This window comes from Lissotriton helveticus, chromosome 3_1 (genome assembly GCF_964261635.1).
Source record: "Lissotriton helveticus chromosome 3_1, aLisHel1.1, whole genome shotgun sequence".
Taxonomy (NCBI): domain Eukaryota; kingdom Metazoa; phylum Chordata; class Amphibia; order Caudata; family Salamandridae; genus Lissotriton; species Lissotriton helveticus.
The window spans coordinates 66,829,691-66,847,159 of NC_136061.1; the positions used below are offsets into that span (position 1 = coordinate 66,829,691).

The following is a 17,469-nucleotide window of genomic DNA, read 5'->3' on the forward strand; positions in this document are numbered from 1 at the left end:
TTCGTTAGTACAGTGGCAGCATTGCACCCTTTGTGACACCCAGCTCTTTCTACATTCGACACACAATGAACCTCGACTACTCCAGCACAAGCACCGGCTAGCGTGCTACTCTTACCCCGACAAGAGCATCTGGCCTCATTGGGGCCTGAGATGTCATTCAATTGTAGCTCCTGCAGTAAAATACAATAACGTCATTACATTTTCTCTAACTTGAATCATGAATGCCCAAGATCACATGGCGCAGTGTGCTGGGCCGCAGCCACCATTTGTACTCCGAACAGAGGTGCCCATTGTTTATTTCAGTATGGAGAAAGTTCCCACGATATTGGAAACCGCTTTACCTGGAAGTACACTTTTGGTGAAAACAATGTTTTTGGTAATTTTTCGATATTTAAGTTTCTAGTAAGTTATATGTAGGCTGAGGCAAACACTAAATGACCTTGTGGGGACATGGAACGGTGTAATGAGGGAGAACTTTACAACGTCAGTCATCTGTTTCCTTAGGAGTTTGAAGTTTGAAGTTTTATTAATTTAGCACAGTTACTTAAAACCATTGCTATAAAAGACCGCATTAGCACATATATAAAAATCAGCGTTAACACATTTGTCATGTTTAAGATAAAAAGAAAAAGACAGAAACACAAAGCTGAGAAACAGCTCACAAAGCTTAGTGTCCGTTGTGCTTCTAAGAAAAACAGTCTTGCAATTGCCGATATAAACATTTTGCTACGCTAAACCAAAGTAAAAGATGATAAAAACGAAGGGTGCTAAACCACGGGGGAGAAAAAGTCTGTAATGAGTTTTTGAGGGGGAAGAGGTAGGAGAACAGGGGCCGAAGAGGGTAACAGAAGATTGTCCAAGAGTCTCACAAATTTTCCCGACCTTGCAAGCACTTGAGTGTCAGTTGACGCGAAACAAAAGGCCGAAGCCTCCCAGCATGTCCTAATGCCCCATCTTAAGTACAAGGGTTTTAAGAGAGACTTTCTTGGGGCAGCTAGGGCCGGGCAACAACACAGAAATTATATTTTGTGAAAACCTGTGAACTTTCTGTAGGAAATCGTGGCAGCTGGTCAATCGGCTCTCAGCCCTGCATTCTTATTGAAAACGTTCCCTCGTTCCCAAGATTTGTTGTGGTGGTGGTGGTTTTTCAGAAAAGAGAGTCGGGGCTCGAATTCGTAAAGCGTGAATAACTTTAATTCAAGGCAAACTAAAGAAAGTCTGACCGTTTCGAAGCACAGCTTCTTGGTCACGGATCAGTTTACTTCCACCATTACAACACATAAATACATGTGATCTACCGTCACCATTAAGGTAGGCCTTCACAGGGCAAGCTGTTTCTGACTTTGGTGACCAAAAACAGCAGGGAACAGCAAAGGGGAGGGCGATGGGAGAAAAAAGTCCTGAAGCTTTTGTAGCACAACAAAAGGGAAGGTCGCAGGTCAAGTGCAGGGCCATGGCACGTCAAAGCACTAGTGCTTTTAAGTGCGAGTGGCCCTGTGACTGACAGAAGAAAGGGGGGAAATTCTTTTGTCGCCTCGCACCCCGCACCCCCAGAAAATCTGGGGGGGGATATATCCCCCGCACCCCCCACACTTTCTGCGCCCATGCGTGGCCTAAAAACCTATTGTGGATATTACAGTGCGTAGTGTTCCCTTTGTGGGGGACATAGATAGCGGGCAGAGTTGCTGGCACACATTTCTGGCGCTGGTTCCAAACTAAAGTGATTACTTTTTCCAGTCAGAAATGCAGGTACAGACACCATGTAGGTGACAATGTCCCTGTCCCAGCCTGCCCTGTCTGCTGCTTAAGCAGAAAAATGTTTCCCGCTAATTAAAAGAAAGCCGATACCGGACTCCCTGCTCGACACAACGTGACGAGCGAGACGCAGGACGAACCCACAGCTCCCTGGATCACGGTTACATCCTTGTAGGCTTCAAACACCCAGGTTCAATACAGCAAGAACCAATCAGCTGTGTCTTGTGACCCCCCAGGCAGGCCCAAGCGCTGCATCACAGCTGCTTTTATTCATCATGTATTGGTAAAGGGAGCTCGGAAGGCGGTATTGACTTTAATTAATGGAATCTGGTGACACAGATTTATTGTTTTCGAGTGGTATTGAATGGAGTTACCAGCTGAGCTGTAAATTGGGTGCTTTTTAAAGGGCTCCTGCGCCGTAGGGGCCTGTGTTATGCTCCTAACTTATTCTTCACTGCTCCAACCAGGATTACATTTCCTATACTGATACAGACCTCTGCAGTGCATTAACTAATAGAGGTTTCATGAAGTATGGTAGCACATTTCCTACTGATTAACTTTAATTGTATTTATTTTACATTTAAGCAGTCTGTTATTTTATATGTACATACCTGAAGGTGAAAGAACAAAAATAGTTACAGAATATTTTTTTAGGCACACCTTTGATCCACCTCCACTGTCAGGGCCTGTCCGGGACTATGTGGGGAACACAGTCAGGGACTTGGACAAGGACTGGGAACTGGGAAGAAGACGTACACAGAAAGGAGGAGTACAGTGCTGCCCAGGATCATACAGGGAGTCAGTGGAGAAAGAGGGATCCGAAGGGGAAGCCTGTACAACTGAACAAGATAGGTAAGACTCAGAAAGGAAGGGCACTCACAAGGCAATTTAGCATTCAGACTAACTACATCCAGGACGGACGTGCAAGACATATATATAATACAACATTAACAATAAAGGGGGGTGTGTGGTAAAGCACTCAGGAGCTCCACATGTTAAGACTGAAGCTCAATATGTTTCTTAGCCACAATTGCTGTTACAGATACTGACTGCAAATACCCACATGTAGGATATGCATGCAAAGGCAGGGTCTGTGGAGCTTATACCTATAGTGATGTTATAAATGTAACTCAAATACAAAACTCACAGTGAACAAGAAACACCACCTAGGTAGTCAGCTGTGCCCACGGATCCTGGTGATCAAACAGGAACGCGCAAGGCAGTAACAGCAAAGGGGTAGAACTAAACACAAGCACAATAGACAAGGAGCTAGCAAGGAGGAGTGCTTAACAGGAAAGGAAGGAAATGACGGGGCACACTTGGCAGAAAGCAGGTAACAAACATACAAGGTAACAGAAGTAAGACAGCAGAATAGAAAGGCAGCAAACTAGAACTGGAACCAAGGAAATGGGAAGCAAGGCAGGGACTGGAAACGGATATACAGAAGGGGAGGCTACAAGGGTATACTAGAATAGTGCAGGTTAAGGAATCAAGAAAACAAAGTAGCATAGAAGGCATTGCTGGGGCAGGAACAAGAAGTGAGCTAAGGCTCAGGAGTCAAGGCAGCACTGCAGACAGTGCTGGTTCAGGAACAGGGAACTACCAAAGCTTCAGGAGTCAAGGTAGCACTGCAGGCAATACTGGTTCAAGGAAACAGGACACAGCTAAAGCTCAGGAAACAAGGAGTCAGGAGAGCACTGCAAGCAGTGCAAATCAGGAACAAGAAATAGCTAAGCCCAGGAACAAAGAATAACTATAGCTCAGGAACTCAGGAAACAAGGTAGCACTGCATGCAGTGCTAATTCAGGTACAGGGAAGAACTATAGCTCAGGAACTCAGGAAACAAGGTAGCGCTAATTCAGTAGAAGGGAAGCTGCTGCAGTTCAGGAACAAGGAATACTAAGGCTATGGGGACAGGGTATCACTGCAGGCAGTGCTAATTCAGGAACAGGGAAAACAGCAGCAGGTCAGGAACAAGGCATAATTAAAGCTCAGGAAACACTGGAAACAAAAATAGCAAAAGCTCAGGGAACTCTGGAACCAAGGATTGGTCTCACCGGTAAACAGCTACAATGACCAACCTTTGCCTGAAGGGAGCTGGGGCTTAAAAGAGCTCACAGTAATCACATGCAGCTGGTGTGAGCAGGCTAGCAGCAGCCAGCCACAGGTGAGCTGAATTCCTCCACCCATCCTTGGCCTGCAGGGGTGGAGACAAAGCAGTGAGCAGGGAATTCTGGGTAATGGAGTTTCAGGCATGAGTAGGCTGGCTTTAGCAGGCTGGCTTTCACAAAACCCGGCATGGATTGAGAATGGATGTCAATTCCCAATAAGTGTCCAAATGCCTGGAAGTCAGGATATGCATACAGGTGAGTGTCTGGAGGCATATTAGAACACTGGAACTCCCCACAATTCGGCCCCTGGTGGTGGGCACGAGAGCACAGGGAGCGAATCGTGACACCCACGCTTACTCGCCCCGCCCCCATTGTGCACAGCATCACAGTTCTCTTACTTTTTTTAACGCACTTCAACCACTGATCATGCATTGGCGTGCCTGTAGTTTGCACATCATCTGTGCCACAGGATACACCACAAGGACAGCAGTCTGGAGAGCTGAACTTGTAAAGTGGCACCCGTAAAGAGCTTCCTACTTGTGGCTGAGCTCTGACCCCAGGGTGTCACCTCACCTAGAAACCCAGCGGGTGGATCCTTCTTGGGTATGTGCCTGTAGATCACTTACGGCCTCGTGAGAGTACCATGGACAAAAGTGGAGAACCTGAGCTCCCAATTTGACCCCCTGCAAGGAAAAATAGATATCCCCCCCCTCCCCGGCTCTGGAAGTGGGTGTGGGGGGGATGTCTTCCAAGAGGCTTTGGTGATGTTGGTGCGGTACAACATGTTCCCTTGAATACCTCAGGAAAGCCTTCTGTTATAACATAGAATGGCAGGCCTGCCCAGGCATGCAGTGTTGTGTTGTTTGACACCCTCATCCAACACATTGACACACTACCTCACGCTCCCTAAGCCTGACATCCTTGCTGGCAGTGAACTCACACTTGCCTGGAGTAATCAAGCCCTCGACGGTGGCTGTAAGCAGAGGGCTGGGGTCCTAGCTCATGTTGGAGCTGGTTTGGCTCTTATACCGAGGCTCGTGCCAGGGCAATGGATGACCACTGATAGTCAGAGGTTTGCAATGTGCTGTTTATCTGACTGTTGTGCGTCACTGAAACCGAAACCTGCTGGCTAAGAGTTGTGAGCCCTGCAATAGTGATTTAAAGATGAGAATGCTCAGGTGGGAGACTTAAAAGAGCCTTGTCCCTCTCCCTAAATCCCCATGCTTTTGTCCCACATTAGTTGAAACTGGGTTTTTATACTACAATTCCTGCTTTTCATGTCTCTTGTATTGTTAGTAATAATAGAAATGATAGAACCTTTTTAAAAAATGATAGCAAGTGATTCACTTCAGTGTTCTTGATTTTCATTATTTCTTCTTTCACTCTTTAGCACCTGAAGAAGGCGTCCTGTAAAGAACAGGAACTCGCTAACCCATCATGTCGCATCCCACTGCTCCACCGCCATACAGTGACAAGGACCCGCTCTACCCTACCCAACCCGCAGGGTATGGAGGTCCGAGCAGTTACGGGGTCCCTGGGGGCTACGGCCCTCCTGGAGGATTTGCGCCGCCTGATCCATACGCACAGCCTGGCGGGTACTACCCGCAGCCTGGAGGATACCCGGAACCAAGCGGCCAACCAGGCACAGACGGACGCCGGAACCAGCCACCACCAATGCCCATGCCCATCATGCCACGGATGCCTCTCAATACAGGTGAGTCCTGAGCCTGGCGGAGGAAGAGTTTACCACTCCGCTGGGGGCCCGCTTCCACACTGAAGAGAACCTTGCCATAAGGTCACTTGCAAAATTCTGATACGCTGAAAAGTTGATAGGGATGCTGAGGGGTCAGTAACATCTTGTGCTTTAGCTTTACTGGCCTTTCAGAGTAGGCCAATGTATATCAAGCAATACCTATAGGTCTGTCTTATGAATGAAAGTGCCTTTTCCGTCATTGATGAATTTGGGGGTACTTTATTGTAGCCGATGGTTTCTGGTCGGTCCCACTGGCACTCATTTTTGAGGATCAGCTCTTACTTTTCATCAACAGACTTTGATTTAGAGCAGTGGTCTTCAAATGTTTTAATCCCGCACTCCCCCTCCCCCCCGCCCCCATATGAAAGAAAAAAATCTTCAGACCCGCTCCCTCAGAATTGTTCTCAATTACTCTATTCAATTGGCAGTGTTTAAATATATCTAGACTTATTTAAGCAGTTATGGTCTGTTTTAACCCCTTCCGTGCGGAGCACATTTCCCCGCTGTGCTGGAGGCGGGGGGGAGGGGGGGGCGCGTACAGCACCCCGGTGCTCATGACTAGGTCAGCTATGAGCCACGGCGCTCCGGTGCTCATAACGAGCTGAGCTCGTCATGGCCACACCCGTTCCCATGGAACGCTCAGCACAGCAGGGGAGTCAGCCCAGCGTGCGAGCGGGAGCGGTCATGACGAGCTCAGCTCGTCATGAGCACTGGGGCGCCGTGGCTCATGACGAGCTGACCTCGTCATGAGCACCCAAGGGGTTAAAATGCATTCAAATGCATGACTGCCAAACATACTATTCTGATCAGGCAGGCCGTACTAACTTGTATAAGTATCCACAGTGCGATTATTAGAAGTGGGGGTACTGAAGAATATTTAGAGTCCCTCTCCTTTTAAAACATACTCCCAGTTAAGATATAAATGACAAAAGATGTTCGTGATCGCCCATAAAAGAGTGGCTTACTGCTGCTAATGTTTTTTTAGCTTGAAACAAAGCACTGTTATTAGCATAATGCTTCTTTTGGCCAGAGTCTGCCCACTCCCCCGGGATCACTTAAGGCCTCCCTTGAAGACCCCTGATCTAGCGCTATAAGGAGAAAATCACCAAAAGGGAAAAGAAAGAGGAAGAGAAAGATGTAAAAAGTCACAAAAGGTGAAAGCAGGGATGAAAAAGAACCTTCAAGAGTGAGATTAAGAGGCAGGGAAATCCTGGTGGTGGATTAAAGAGACATGAGGTGGAATCAAGACAATGCAGGCTTGGTATTCAACAGGCACTCTACCACGCTCTGTACCTATATCCAGGCATCCATTTACTGACTCATTCTTGCATTCACCCTCTAACACAACAATAATAAACTAGGTCCTCGTGTCCTGAAAGTGTAAAAAAAAAAAAAAAAATTACGCTGATAAGAGCTTGGTCGGGGTACCCTGTCTCCTTGCCTGGGGGAAAGAGGGTGGGGGTCCAGGGGGATCTGTGAAATGTCATGTAGCAAAATACCAATCTGTAGACTTCAGTATAGTGTATCAACAATCCACCCTTCAGTGCTAAGTAACTGGTATCATATGCTCTTCATAACGTATATGTCAGGCCTATTGCCTTAAGTGAATCTTTTCATTATAAACAATTGGGCCTTAAACCTTTATCATCGCCTTGTCCCCATAAACGGCATAATCCTTCCAACAAGGTAACCATGATGTATAATGTGATAAAATTACAAGGTTGTGCAAACTTATTTGCCTAACCAATATAAAATCACTACTAATGGAGCATAAGAAGTATTACCCTAGTGCTGATCTACTGTCCCCCTGTTTGGGTAGGCCACCATCACCAAAACACTTGTACACTACTGTAATTTGTGAGAGTACGTGTAACAAAATACTTGCCTATAGGCTTTAACACAGTACAATAACATTCCACCCGTAAAAGCCTGTTGCCTTTAACACATGGTTTTCGTGGCTTACTTGCTTTGTCATAACTTGTCATTAGGAACAGACCAGTCCTAAGGAACATGGCATAACATGTCCCAGTGAACTGATGTTTGTGACCTTTAATATTGGCTGGATACTATATCCAACACAGGCCTACTGTAGTGTGCTTAAACTGGCAACCGGTATGCATACTGTTTTAAAATAATAAATGTGCAGAGTTAACGTTGGCAAAACAGTATACAGCGCATCTCGTAGAGCCTAGCAAGAAGCATCACAGTGAAAATCTTCTACTCCTGAGGTTTGCCAGAGGGGGTGAGCAACACCGAAACACTTGCCTATTCTGGTAATCTGTGAGATTACATGTAACCAAATAACCTGTAACCTAGTCTGCTGGTTTTGACAAAAGGTTGTCTCAAAAAAGGCAGGCCTTCTGTCTTTGTCATAAACTTTTATTTTTTTTTGAGACTCCAACCTAATCTCCAGCTCTTCAGGAAGAGTCTAAAAACCTGCCTCTTTACAGCCACATAGGCCTCGTCAACAATCTTTTTTTTTTTTCTGCCCTCACATATCCGCGCCAAGATGCTTCGGCATTCGAGCGCTTTGTAAGCAACTAAACATAAACATAATAAAGAGACCAGACCTATGGCTATTTACATAACTTCCCCATGTGCACCAATCAGGCCTAAAAGTGTTATCATTGGCTGGTCACCAGAACCAGGTTTACTGTGCTGAGCATAAACTTTCCCACAATTCAACCATCAGACATACTCATAAAATAAAAAATGTATACACAATTACAGCTGGAAAAATAAAATACTCTCCCTTCTAAGAGAGTCTAATGAGGATTATGGTTGTGCATATCTTCTATCCCCATAGTTTCTTTGGGTCGGTCACCAACAACAAAGCCCTTTCCGGCTATGGTAGTCTGAGATTCCATTTAACATAATACCTACCTACAGGCTTTAGCACAGTTTAGTCATCCATTCTTAAAAACCTATTACCTTTACCACATGCTTTTCACGGTATACATCGTTTACCACACATTCAATACAATGCATGCCATTACAATGCGGTTATTACAACAACCGAGTTATGTCGCGTACCATTACAACGCAAGTTGTTACAACGACTTGCTGTAGGGGGCAGAAGGTGTTGCGCAGACTGGAGTTGGAATAGTAAATTATACTATTCCAAAATCCAGCGCCCCCCACGGTGACCCCCTTCCACTCCAGAAATTGTGTATGCCTATACAGGAGACCCCCCTCCCCCACTGCACTTTGACCTCAGTCTGTGCCTCCAGACGCAGAGCCCCAAGAGCGATACAGATTGGGAGCAGTGTGCAGAGTCCTAGACTTGGGATTTTATTAATGGGAGAGTCTGATCACAGAACGGGGAGCATGGGAGGACCAGTGAGGAATTTGCTACTCTATTGTCTCTACCAGAAAGAGTGTTACCAAAGGTAAGTAACTTGTTCATCTTACAGAGACTTATAGCCGCAGATTCCTCGCCTTTTGAATAGCTACCAAAGCAGCATCTGTATGAAGTTGGGTCTGGGGATGGGCCTTAACCAGAAAGTCCTGCAGGACCGAGTAGCAAAAATGCCCCTCTTGGCGAACCTGGCTGTCCAGACAACAGTGTTCGTGAACTTATGGAGACAAAAAAAACGAGTAGATGGTAGTCACGTCGGAGGCATGTTTACAGCCTGTTGGGCTACCGCTAACTTAGTGTCTCAGTCTCCTATGATATACGCTACGCAGTCATTCCAGGTGTGAGGATAAGCTTTCTTACTAGTGGTGTGAGGCACCATTTGGAGGTAAAAAATGCCAAACCGCCGGAGTCTCCTGAAGAGTGAATCAGTACGAAGGCTGGTGCTCTCCATAGAGTTCTGCCAGGTAACCTACCCACCTGACATGCCACCAGCAGCATAGCTATGAATGCCCTTTTCACTGTCCGGGGACTCTCTTTTGCGTAAGTTACTACCGCTGTGACTTCTCCTTCGTATGGGAGCTCATTACACATCTCACCTCTTGCAAAGGGCAGGACTATCTGTCTATTTGGTATTTGAACACCCGTTCGATGGTCAAACACCAAGTAGAGATTTTCTACCTCTTAGAAACCGTTAAACCAGCTATGCTCCTGCTGTCCAAAACTTGGCTCACACCAGAGTCTACTCCTGACATCCTGGCCGCCATCCCGGACAGCTACTACATCCTTCAGGCAAATCGGCCTCAGGGGAAAGCTGGGGGGAAAGTGGGGGGGGGGGGGGGGTGTTGCTGCCATTATTTCCCACTCCTATAAAATCAACTCTATTATCATGTCCCCCATTCCATCAGTCAATTACTCACTTTTTAAATTTGAGTCTTGACACCCTCCCCCTCACATTTGCCCTCATGTATTGCCCTCCCGGACAGTCGTCTGGCTTTCTCAACTCATTTAGTAGTATGGTGGCTGAATTGGCGGTAACCATGCCAAAATCCTCATAATAGGAGACTTTAACTACTGGCCCAATGCCCAGCATGAAAGTGCTCCCTCTAGGGAGTTCACGGACCTGTTAACTGGTCTAAATTTTTCTCAGCATATCAATGTTGCTACCCATGTTAAGGGTCACATTCTGGACCAGCTCTGGTCTTTAAATCAGGATGTTCTAAACTTACAGATCTCACCATGCGTTTGGTCGGATCACTTCTCTATCTCCGTTTCCTTACCTAAAAGTTCGGCTATGAAATCCTGCCCTACTGATCCTCCCCTGATCCGTAACTGGGGCCGAGTAGAAATCCCTTCTCTCTGTCACTCGCTGGCCACTATATCTCCTACCTCTCTCGGGCCGTCAGGCTCTTTTCTACCAGTCCATGTCCAGGCTGATAAAATTCACACCTGGCTTGCTGCAGCCCGGGACACTTTTGCTCCTCTAAAAAAACTCAAGAACAAACACCCCCACGACGCTCAGCGTTGGTTTTCTAAAGATTTGATAGATATGAAGCTTGCCCTTTGACAAACTGAGCGCAAGTGGAGATCTGATGACTGCTCCCTTAAGAAACTCTCCTTTCTTGCCGCCCTGAAAGAATATAAATTAGCTATCCTTGGGGCCAAAACTAAGTATTTTTCGGACAGAATTCTTGATTCCTCTAACAAATCGAAAGATATTTTCTCCATAGTTGACGAACTTGCCAAACCTGACCGCATCACGATGATCCCTTCTTCTTCTTCTCCTCAGATTCTCTGTGATTCCCTAAACAATTACTTTGTGGAGAAGATAGCCATCATTAAAACTAGTATTCCTAAACCTGACCCGAGTTTTAACCAAGGTAGTACCCTGATTAATCCCTCCTCATTTTTGACCTTCCCTCTGATCACACATGAGATGTTTATCTCACTCCTCAGAGTCCGTTCTGGTTCTCCCGCGGATAGTTGTCCTGCCCACATTACTCGCAAGATCTTTTTTAAATCTTCCTGATGCACCCCTTTCTTTGCTTAACAATTCCCTTGTTCGGGGGTGGTCCCTAACACATTTAAATCCGCTGTGGTGGCGCCCATTCTCAAAAAACCTGGGGTGGACCCGGCGGTCCTGAGCAATTTTCGCCCCAATATCCCTCTCCCTTTCCTGGGCAAACTCTTGGAGGCCCATGTTTCCAGCTGCCTTGGTTCTTTTGTAGAAAGTTCACAGTTCCTGGACTCATATCAGGTGGGATTTAGGCCCCAGCACTCCACCGAATCTGTGATCGTGGCAGTTCACGACGAACTCAGAAAGGGGGCTGATCAAAATATTTCTCAGTCCCTGGTGCTCCTTGATTTGTCGGCGGCGTTCGACACCGTTGATCATTCCATCCTTCTTAAACGGGTCGAGAACGCCGGCATCCGGGGCACCCCGCTCAGGTGGCTAGCTTCATTTCTACAAGATCGTAAGCAAGCGGTTCGTCTTGCTACTAAATTTATAAGCACAGGTGCACCATATATCAAAATTGTGAAAAGACAAAAAACTTATTATAAAGACACAAAAGGTAATGTCCAAAAATCTTTTTTGATTGATTCTTTTATTTTTCCAATAGAAAGAAACGAACAGCCGACGCGTTTCGTCCCGGGTGGGACTTCTTCAGGGCAAGAATAGAATGGTAGCTCCTCGACGGTGTGGTCGGTCGTACGGCGAAGGCAAGAGTATGGTGATCTCTGTTGTAGTTTGAATCGGTTAAATAAATATTTAAAAACAAGAGTAACTGGAGATCTTCCTATTATTTCTGTCCTCCAAATTGAGCGAATCTCGGATTCAGAATTAGAGCGAAGCTGGGCTTGAGTATTCACCTTAATATAGAGGTAACAATATAAGTCTTGTCTAATCTAGACAGAGAAAAGTATATATGAGGTGCACCATCAGGTGCTATACGGACTGGGGGTGCGCTGCTATTGGGCTCTACACGACACCTGGGCTTCATCCTGGACTCCTCCCTCTCTCTCGATGACCAGACAAGTCAACGCCGTCTCCTCATCATGCTTTCACACCCTCCGCATGCTTCGCAAGATCTTCCGATGGATCCCGACCGAAACCAGGAAGACGGTCACCCAGGCCCTCGTCACCAGCCGACTGGACTACGGAAACACCCTCTACGCCGGAACCACAGCCAAGCTACAGAAAAGACTCCAACGCATACAGAACGCCTCCGCCCGACTCATCCTGGACATCCCCCGACGCAGCCACATCTCCGGCCACCTGAGGGACCTGCACTGGCTCCCCGTCAACAAGAGGATCACGTTCAGGCTCCTCACCCACGCACACAAGTCTCTCCACGACCTGGGCCCCAAGTACCTCAACGACCGCCTGACCTTCTACACGCCCACCCGCCAGCTACGGTCTACCAGCCTCGCCCTCTCCGCCGTACCACGCATCCGAAGAGCCACCGCCAGAGGCAGATCCTTCTCCTACCTGGCGGCCAAGACATGGAACTCCCTCCCCATCCACCTTCGGCTGACCCAGGACCACCTCGCCTTCAGGAGACAACTCAAGACCTGGCTGTTCGAGCAGTAGCGGACCCCCTCCCCTAAGCGCCTTGAGACCCTACGGGTGAGTAGCGCGCTATACAAATATTATGATTGATTGATTGATTGATTGACAGAGATCGGACGTCTCTTAGCCTTCCTCCCGCGAGTCGGCCGTGGTTTAAGGAAGGGTTAGAGACACATAATAAACGTCGATCGGAGTCGTTACTTTACGGATCAGGTTAAGGTGCACAACCTTTGGATTGTGCACCTCATATATACTTTTCTCTGCCCTAAAGAAGTCCCACCTGGGACGAAACGCGTCGGCTGTTCGTTTCTTTCTATTGGAAAAATAAAAGAATCAATCAAAAAAGATTTTTGGACATTACCTTTTGTGTCTTTATAATAAGTTGTTTGTCTTTTCACAATTTTGATATATGGTGCACCTGTGCTTATAAATTTAATACATGTTAAGTTCTGTATAGAACTATCACTGTGATGGCGGGTGTTGTATCAGTGTGCACATAAACCCCAGTTTACCACTTAAAAGGGGAAATTATTATTGAGGTTATTGTGGGTCAGGTGCATTGCTATGAAGGTTCCGCCATCTGTCAGTTTTTAGCATTCCGGTTTGTCTTGCTACCTTCATGTCTGAAGCCAAGGGCCTTACCTGTGGGGTCCCTCAGGGCTCTTCCCTTTCCCCGTTATTATTTAATCTTTACATCCTTCCCCTCATTTCTGAACTGTGGAAAATACCGGTGGTCATCTTCAACTACGCGGATGACCTCCAGCTTATCTTTAATATTGATTCCTCTCCCACATCCATGGAGAACTTTCAGTCGACCATGGCGTATATCAGCAGTTGGATGAACGTGAACCAACTCAAGTTAAACCCGGATAGACTGAGCTGGTTCTCACTGGGCCCCCGGGTAACCCCTGGAACTCTAATTTCTGGCCGAATTCACTGGGCAGCGCTCCTTGCCCGATCAACTCGGTTAAGAGTCTAGGAGCTACCGTCAGTACGAATCTTTCCATGAGACCTCAAATCAATCTGTGATGTCAGCATGCTTTTTCCATCTTCGCCGCATCAAAAAGATCAGTAGATTCCTTACTCGTGATGCCCTAGTCCAAGTTACGCTGGATTTAGTGATTTCTCGTATCGACTACGTGAATTCACTGTATATAGGTATCCCTGCCTACCAGTCCCACCAACTTCAACTCATCCAAAATCAAGCAGCCTGACTGATGTTTCAAAAATCTAGGACCAGTTCCGCTAAGCCTCTTTTGAGGAGCCTGCATTGGCTCCCTGTAGTCCAGCGTAGCCTCTTCAAGGTGGGCTGCTTGATTTACCAGACCCTCTCCCATCAAGGCCTGGCTTTCATTGCTGCTTGTCTCAACCATTACATTCTTTCTCGAGCTCTTCGCTCTTCAGGCTCTAATCTGCTGTCTGCCTGCCCTTTTAAGCGCAAAAAGTTCAGGGGACTAAGATTCGCCTCTCAAGCCCCTCGTCTTTGGAATGCCGTCCCCTCTGATCTTCGTCTTATCTCCTCATATCACTCATTTAGGAGAGCTCTGAAGACTTGGCTATTTGCCCAAGCCTATGACTAATGTCGCTTCCTTGCAGTTCCGTCCTCTGCCTATCCTTAAAGCGCCAAGAAACTGTTGGTGAATGTGCGCTGTATACATTTCTTTATCATATCATATCATGCACTTACCTCTCCATCCAGTGCCTGCTTCCATCCAAGAGCCTCCAGGGCTTCCCTGTGACACGTTCCCTTTCCTCTGGGCACTGCAGAGGACGATTAATAACATTTATTAGAATATTTAATATCTACTCATTCAAGGCATTCATCACCTGGGGTTGGAGCTCCCATCCCATGCCCTACATGGGCTCCACAAACCGAGGGTTCATCAGAGCTCTGAGTAAAGTGCCAGCAGTCCTTTTTTTATGTTCATGGGTCCCACACCAAAGAGGTAAAGAGAGCCTACAACTGTGTAGTAAACCTGTGTCTCACTAGCAGTCAATGATGAATTAATTTGACGGCCCATCTGCCCTTTAGTAAGAAAAACAATATTTGTAAGTAGCATCTTCAAGCAGCTGTTTCAGCCAACCTGTGTTGTGGGATTTTATATTCTCTATTCCGTGTATTGTTTTTCTTTCTTCAGCCAGTCAGTGCAAACTTGATGGTAAACATTAATAGTCTGGTAGCTGTTGGCACACAATCTGAATAGCCCGTTTTAATTTTAGAAGTGACCTACATCCGTGCCAAGCAGGAGGTACACACTGTTTGCTCACGCCCTGCTGGCTCCCTCAGAGTAGGCAGGTCTGACTGGCTGCCGAGAGGCAGCCTGGGAGGGCGGGGTAAAGGCAGACGTCACTGTAGCATCCGGGGTTTCACCCAGTAAAGAGCGCCGCCATCTTTGAGTGGTAAGAGATCCCAGGCCAGGGAATCGTCCAGGTTTGAATGAGTAATTTACTGGGGGAGGCGTATCAGATCTCTAGTCTCTTATCTGGAAAGTTGGCAGCTCGCTGCCAATCCCTGAAGCCGCTTGCAGCACAGCTTCTCTCCTCTTTCAATATTGGTTGTTAGTCATAAACGGGAGAACATTTATGATTCAGCTGAAAGGCCCCCTGGTGAACGGACCATATTTTAGCTACAGTTATCTAATTGGCTATGGGCAAATAACAATTAAAGATAATGCAGATACAAAATAAATACATCTTTCAATACCCAAAAGGAAAGGGTGGGGATTAATTCAGTTGAGATGTGATTCGAAGGATGCTTTCACTGATATAAATGCTTGTGAAAAATTAGTTGTATTTAATCATTATCTAGATGCAGAGGGGCAGTTCAGAGAGAAAAAGCTGCCAGCCAAGAATAACACTATTTGATATTTATGGACTGATGTTTAACAGTTTAGTTGCATACAACTTTGTATACATTTCCTACAGGTGATATGGGATAACCGTTGGAAGTGTGTCCATTAACATTTAATTACAGTATGTAATTGATGTCCATATTTATCTAGAAATATTAAACCACTGCACGTGGATGACTTGTTGGAAATTTGTAAACATTATATTGAATGTTAAATAGTGCTATTCAGCTGCATCGAATGTTTCACATTGCCTTTATTTAAAAAAAAAAAAAAAAGTCTGTTAAAAGGTATCTTTATCTTACAAATCGATTTCCTTTCTCTTTATCAGAGGGGGTTGTATCTAATTAATTTATGAGATTACATTTTATCTTTTATTATTATTACTGGAAGTGCATTTAAACATTGATTGCACTGTTTTTGTCTCCGCTTATTTACACATTGCAAAATAGTTAGAAATAGCAAACAGACAGCCCATTGTAACAAGCTGGCATCTTTCATGTTAAGAGACTAGATATATGATTATTGAAAATATCATGGACACCTCTTGCATGTCATTACAGGTGAAAGCCCCCTAACATACTGTTCACAGTACTAATCACATGTGTGCCCAACGTTCTAAACTACCATTGGCAAATCCAATAGGAATGGCGTAAGCTGTCAGCCTTTTGGCCTTATAAATGCTTGCTTTGTTTTGCCAAAAATTGTTTTGTAAAATTTTACTACTGAGGCGCTGCCAGGCCTTCTCCAAATAAAAAAAATATATATCATTGGTTAAAAGCAAAAATATCTTTTTGCCTCTCAAAATACACTTTCATACATAGCGGTCCCTGGCACTGACGGGAAATACTTTGTGTGGGTGTCCTCCTTGTGATAGAGCGGAATGGCTGAATGCCTGACTTCACAGTGAGATGGGCAATCACAACTGCTAAAATTGGCCCGAGGCTATTTTTTTTTCTTTATATTTCACATGCTCTGTTCATATTTTGAAACGTATCCATCCCTCCGTGGTATGTGGGTCATTTGATGTCTCTTATATCCGTAGGTGATGGAGATGGTTTTGGCCCCACGGACGGAAATGTTGAGTTTGGCTCATGGGACAGTCTGTCTGTTCGGCACACTTTTATCCGAAAGGTAAGTACTGGTGGCGATGTCAATAGCTAAATTTCTGCCAAACTCCCCGTCACTCGTGCCGGTGGTGGGTCACTGTTTCTTCGAAGTTGACTGTTTGAAAATGTAACTGTTAGAATTCATAAGTTGTAAATGTAGTTTATAACTGTTTCATGTTGCATTTAAAAATGATTACCATTTCTTGTCAATTTAACGGAGGTCTTATATGCCCGCGCACCCCTGATCCTTCACTCTCTTCTGCCTGTACCTCATACCACTTCAGCCGACTCTCCACACGCCATGTATTAAGACTTTATCTGAAATATCTGTATCAAATTAGGCAGTTTCTTGGAACAACTTCCAATGCTGACATCTCAGACTCACTCCCAACTTCTTACTCTCCCTCCTGCCTCACTCATCCGCATCACTTCCTCTCACATATAAATGTATTTCATGAAATGCCCTCCTTACCGAATCCAGACCGCAAGCTTCATCTCCAGTATGAAGGACCATGAATGGTTCCAAATCTGTTTCAGATAAATACTCAATGTCACTGTTCTGTATATTCTAGCTAAGCAACAAACACATTGCCAAGAAAACCAAGACGACCAGATACTAGCGGTCTACTGAAAAAAGGAAGCCACCCCCTTTCAGAAACCAACTTGAGAAGTGGTGTTTGAACCGTCGTTCTCGTCTAGCATCTGGATGGTGGCCATGCTCTTCCTTTCTACTGCCCAGACTACACCTAGCTCCCACCGCTCCTAAGAGCACCCCAATGGCTATAGCATCCCTCATCAAAGCCTCATCAAAGCCCTGATGAAATGTGACCACCTCACCCCCAGATGAAGAATCCCCCCCCAAAAAAAACAAAAGAAAACCACCCTTCTCTAGTTATCCACCCACAATCTGGAACACCCTGGTATCCATTGGGACTACACCAATTCTGCTCCATTTTGGGAAAACAT

At 45.8% G+C, this 17,469-nt stretch overlaps 1 protein-coding gene across 1 annotated transcript in view; it reads left to right on the forward strand.

Moving 5' to 3' along the window:
• The window catches only part of TMBIM1 (transmembrane BAX inhibitor motif containing 1), a 227,220-nt gene that overhangs the window by 130,667 nt on the left and 79,084 nt on the right, over positions 1–17,469 (forward strand). The window contains exons 2-3 of the mRNA XM_078679250.1: positions 5,257–5,580; positions 16,440–16,528. Of these exons, the coding sequence (XP_078535376.1) occupies positions 5,304–5,580; positions 16,440–16,528 (366 nt within the window). The 5' untranslated portion in view covers positions 5,257–5,303. The remainder of the gene's footprint in view (positions 1–5,256; positions 5,581–16,439; positions 16,529–17,469) is intronic.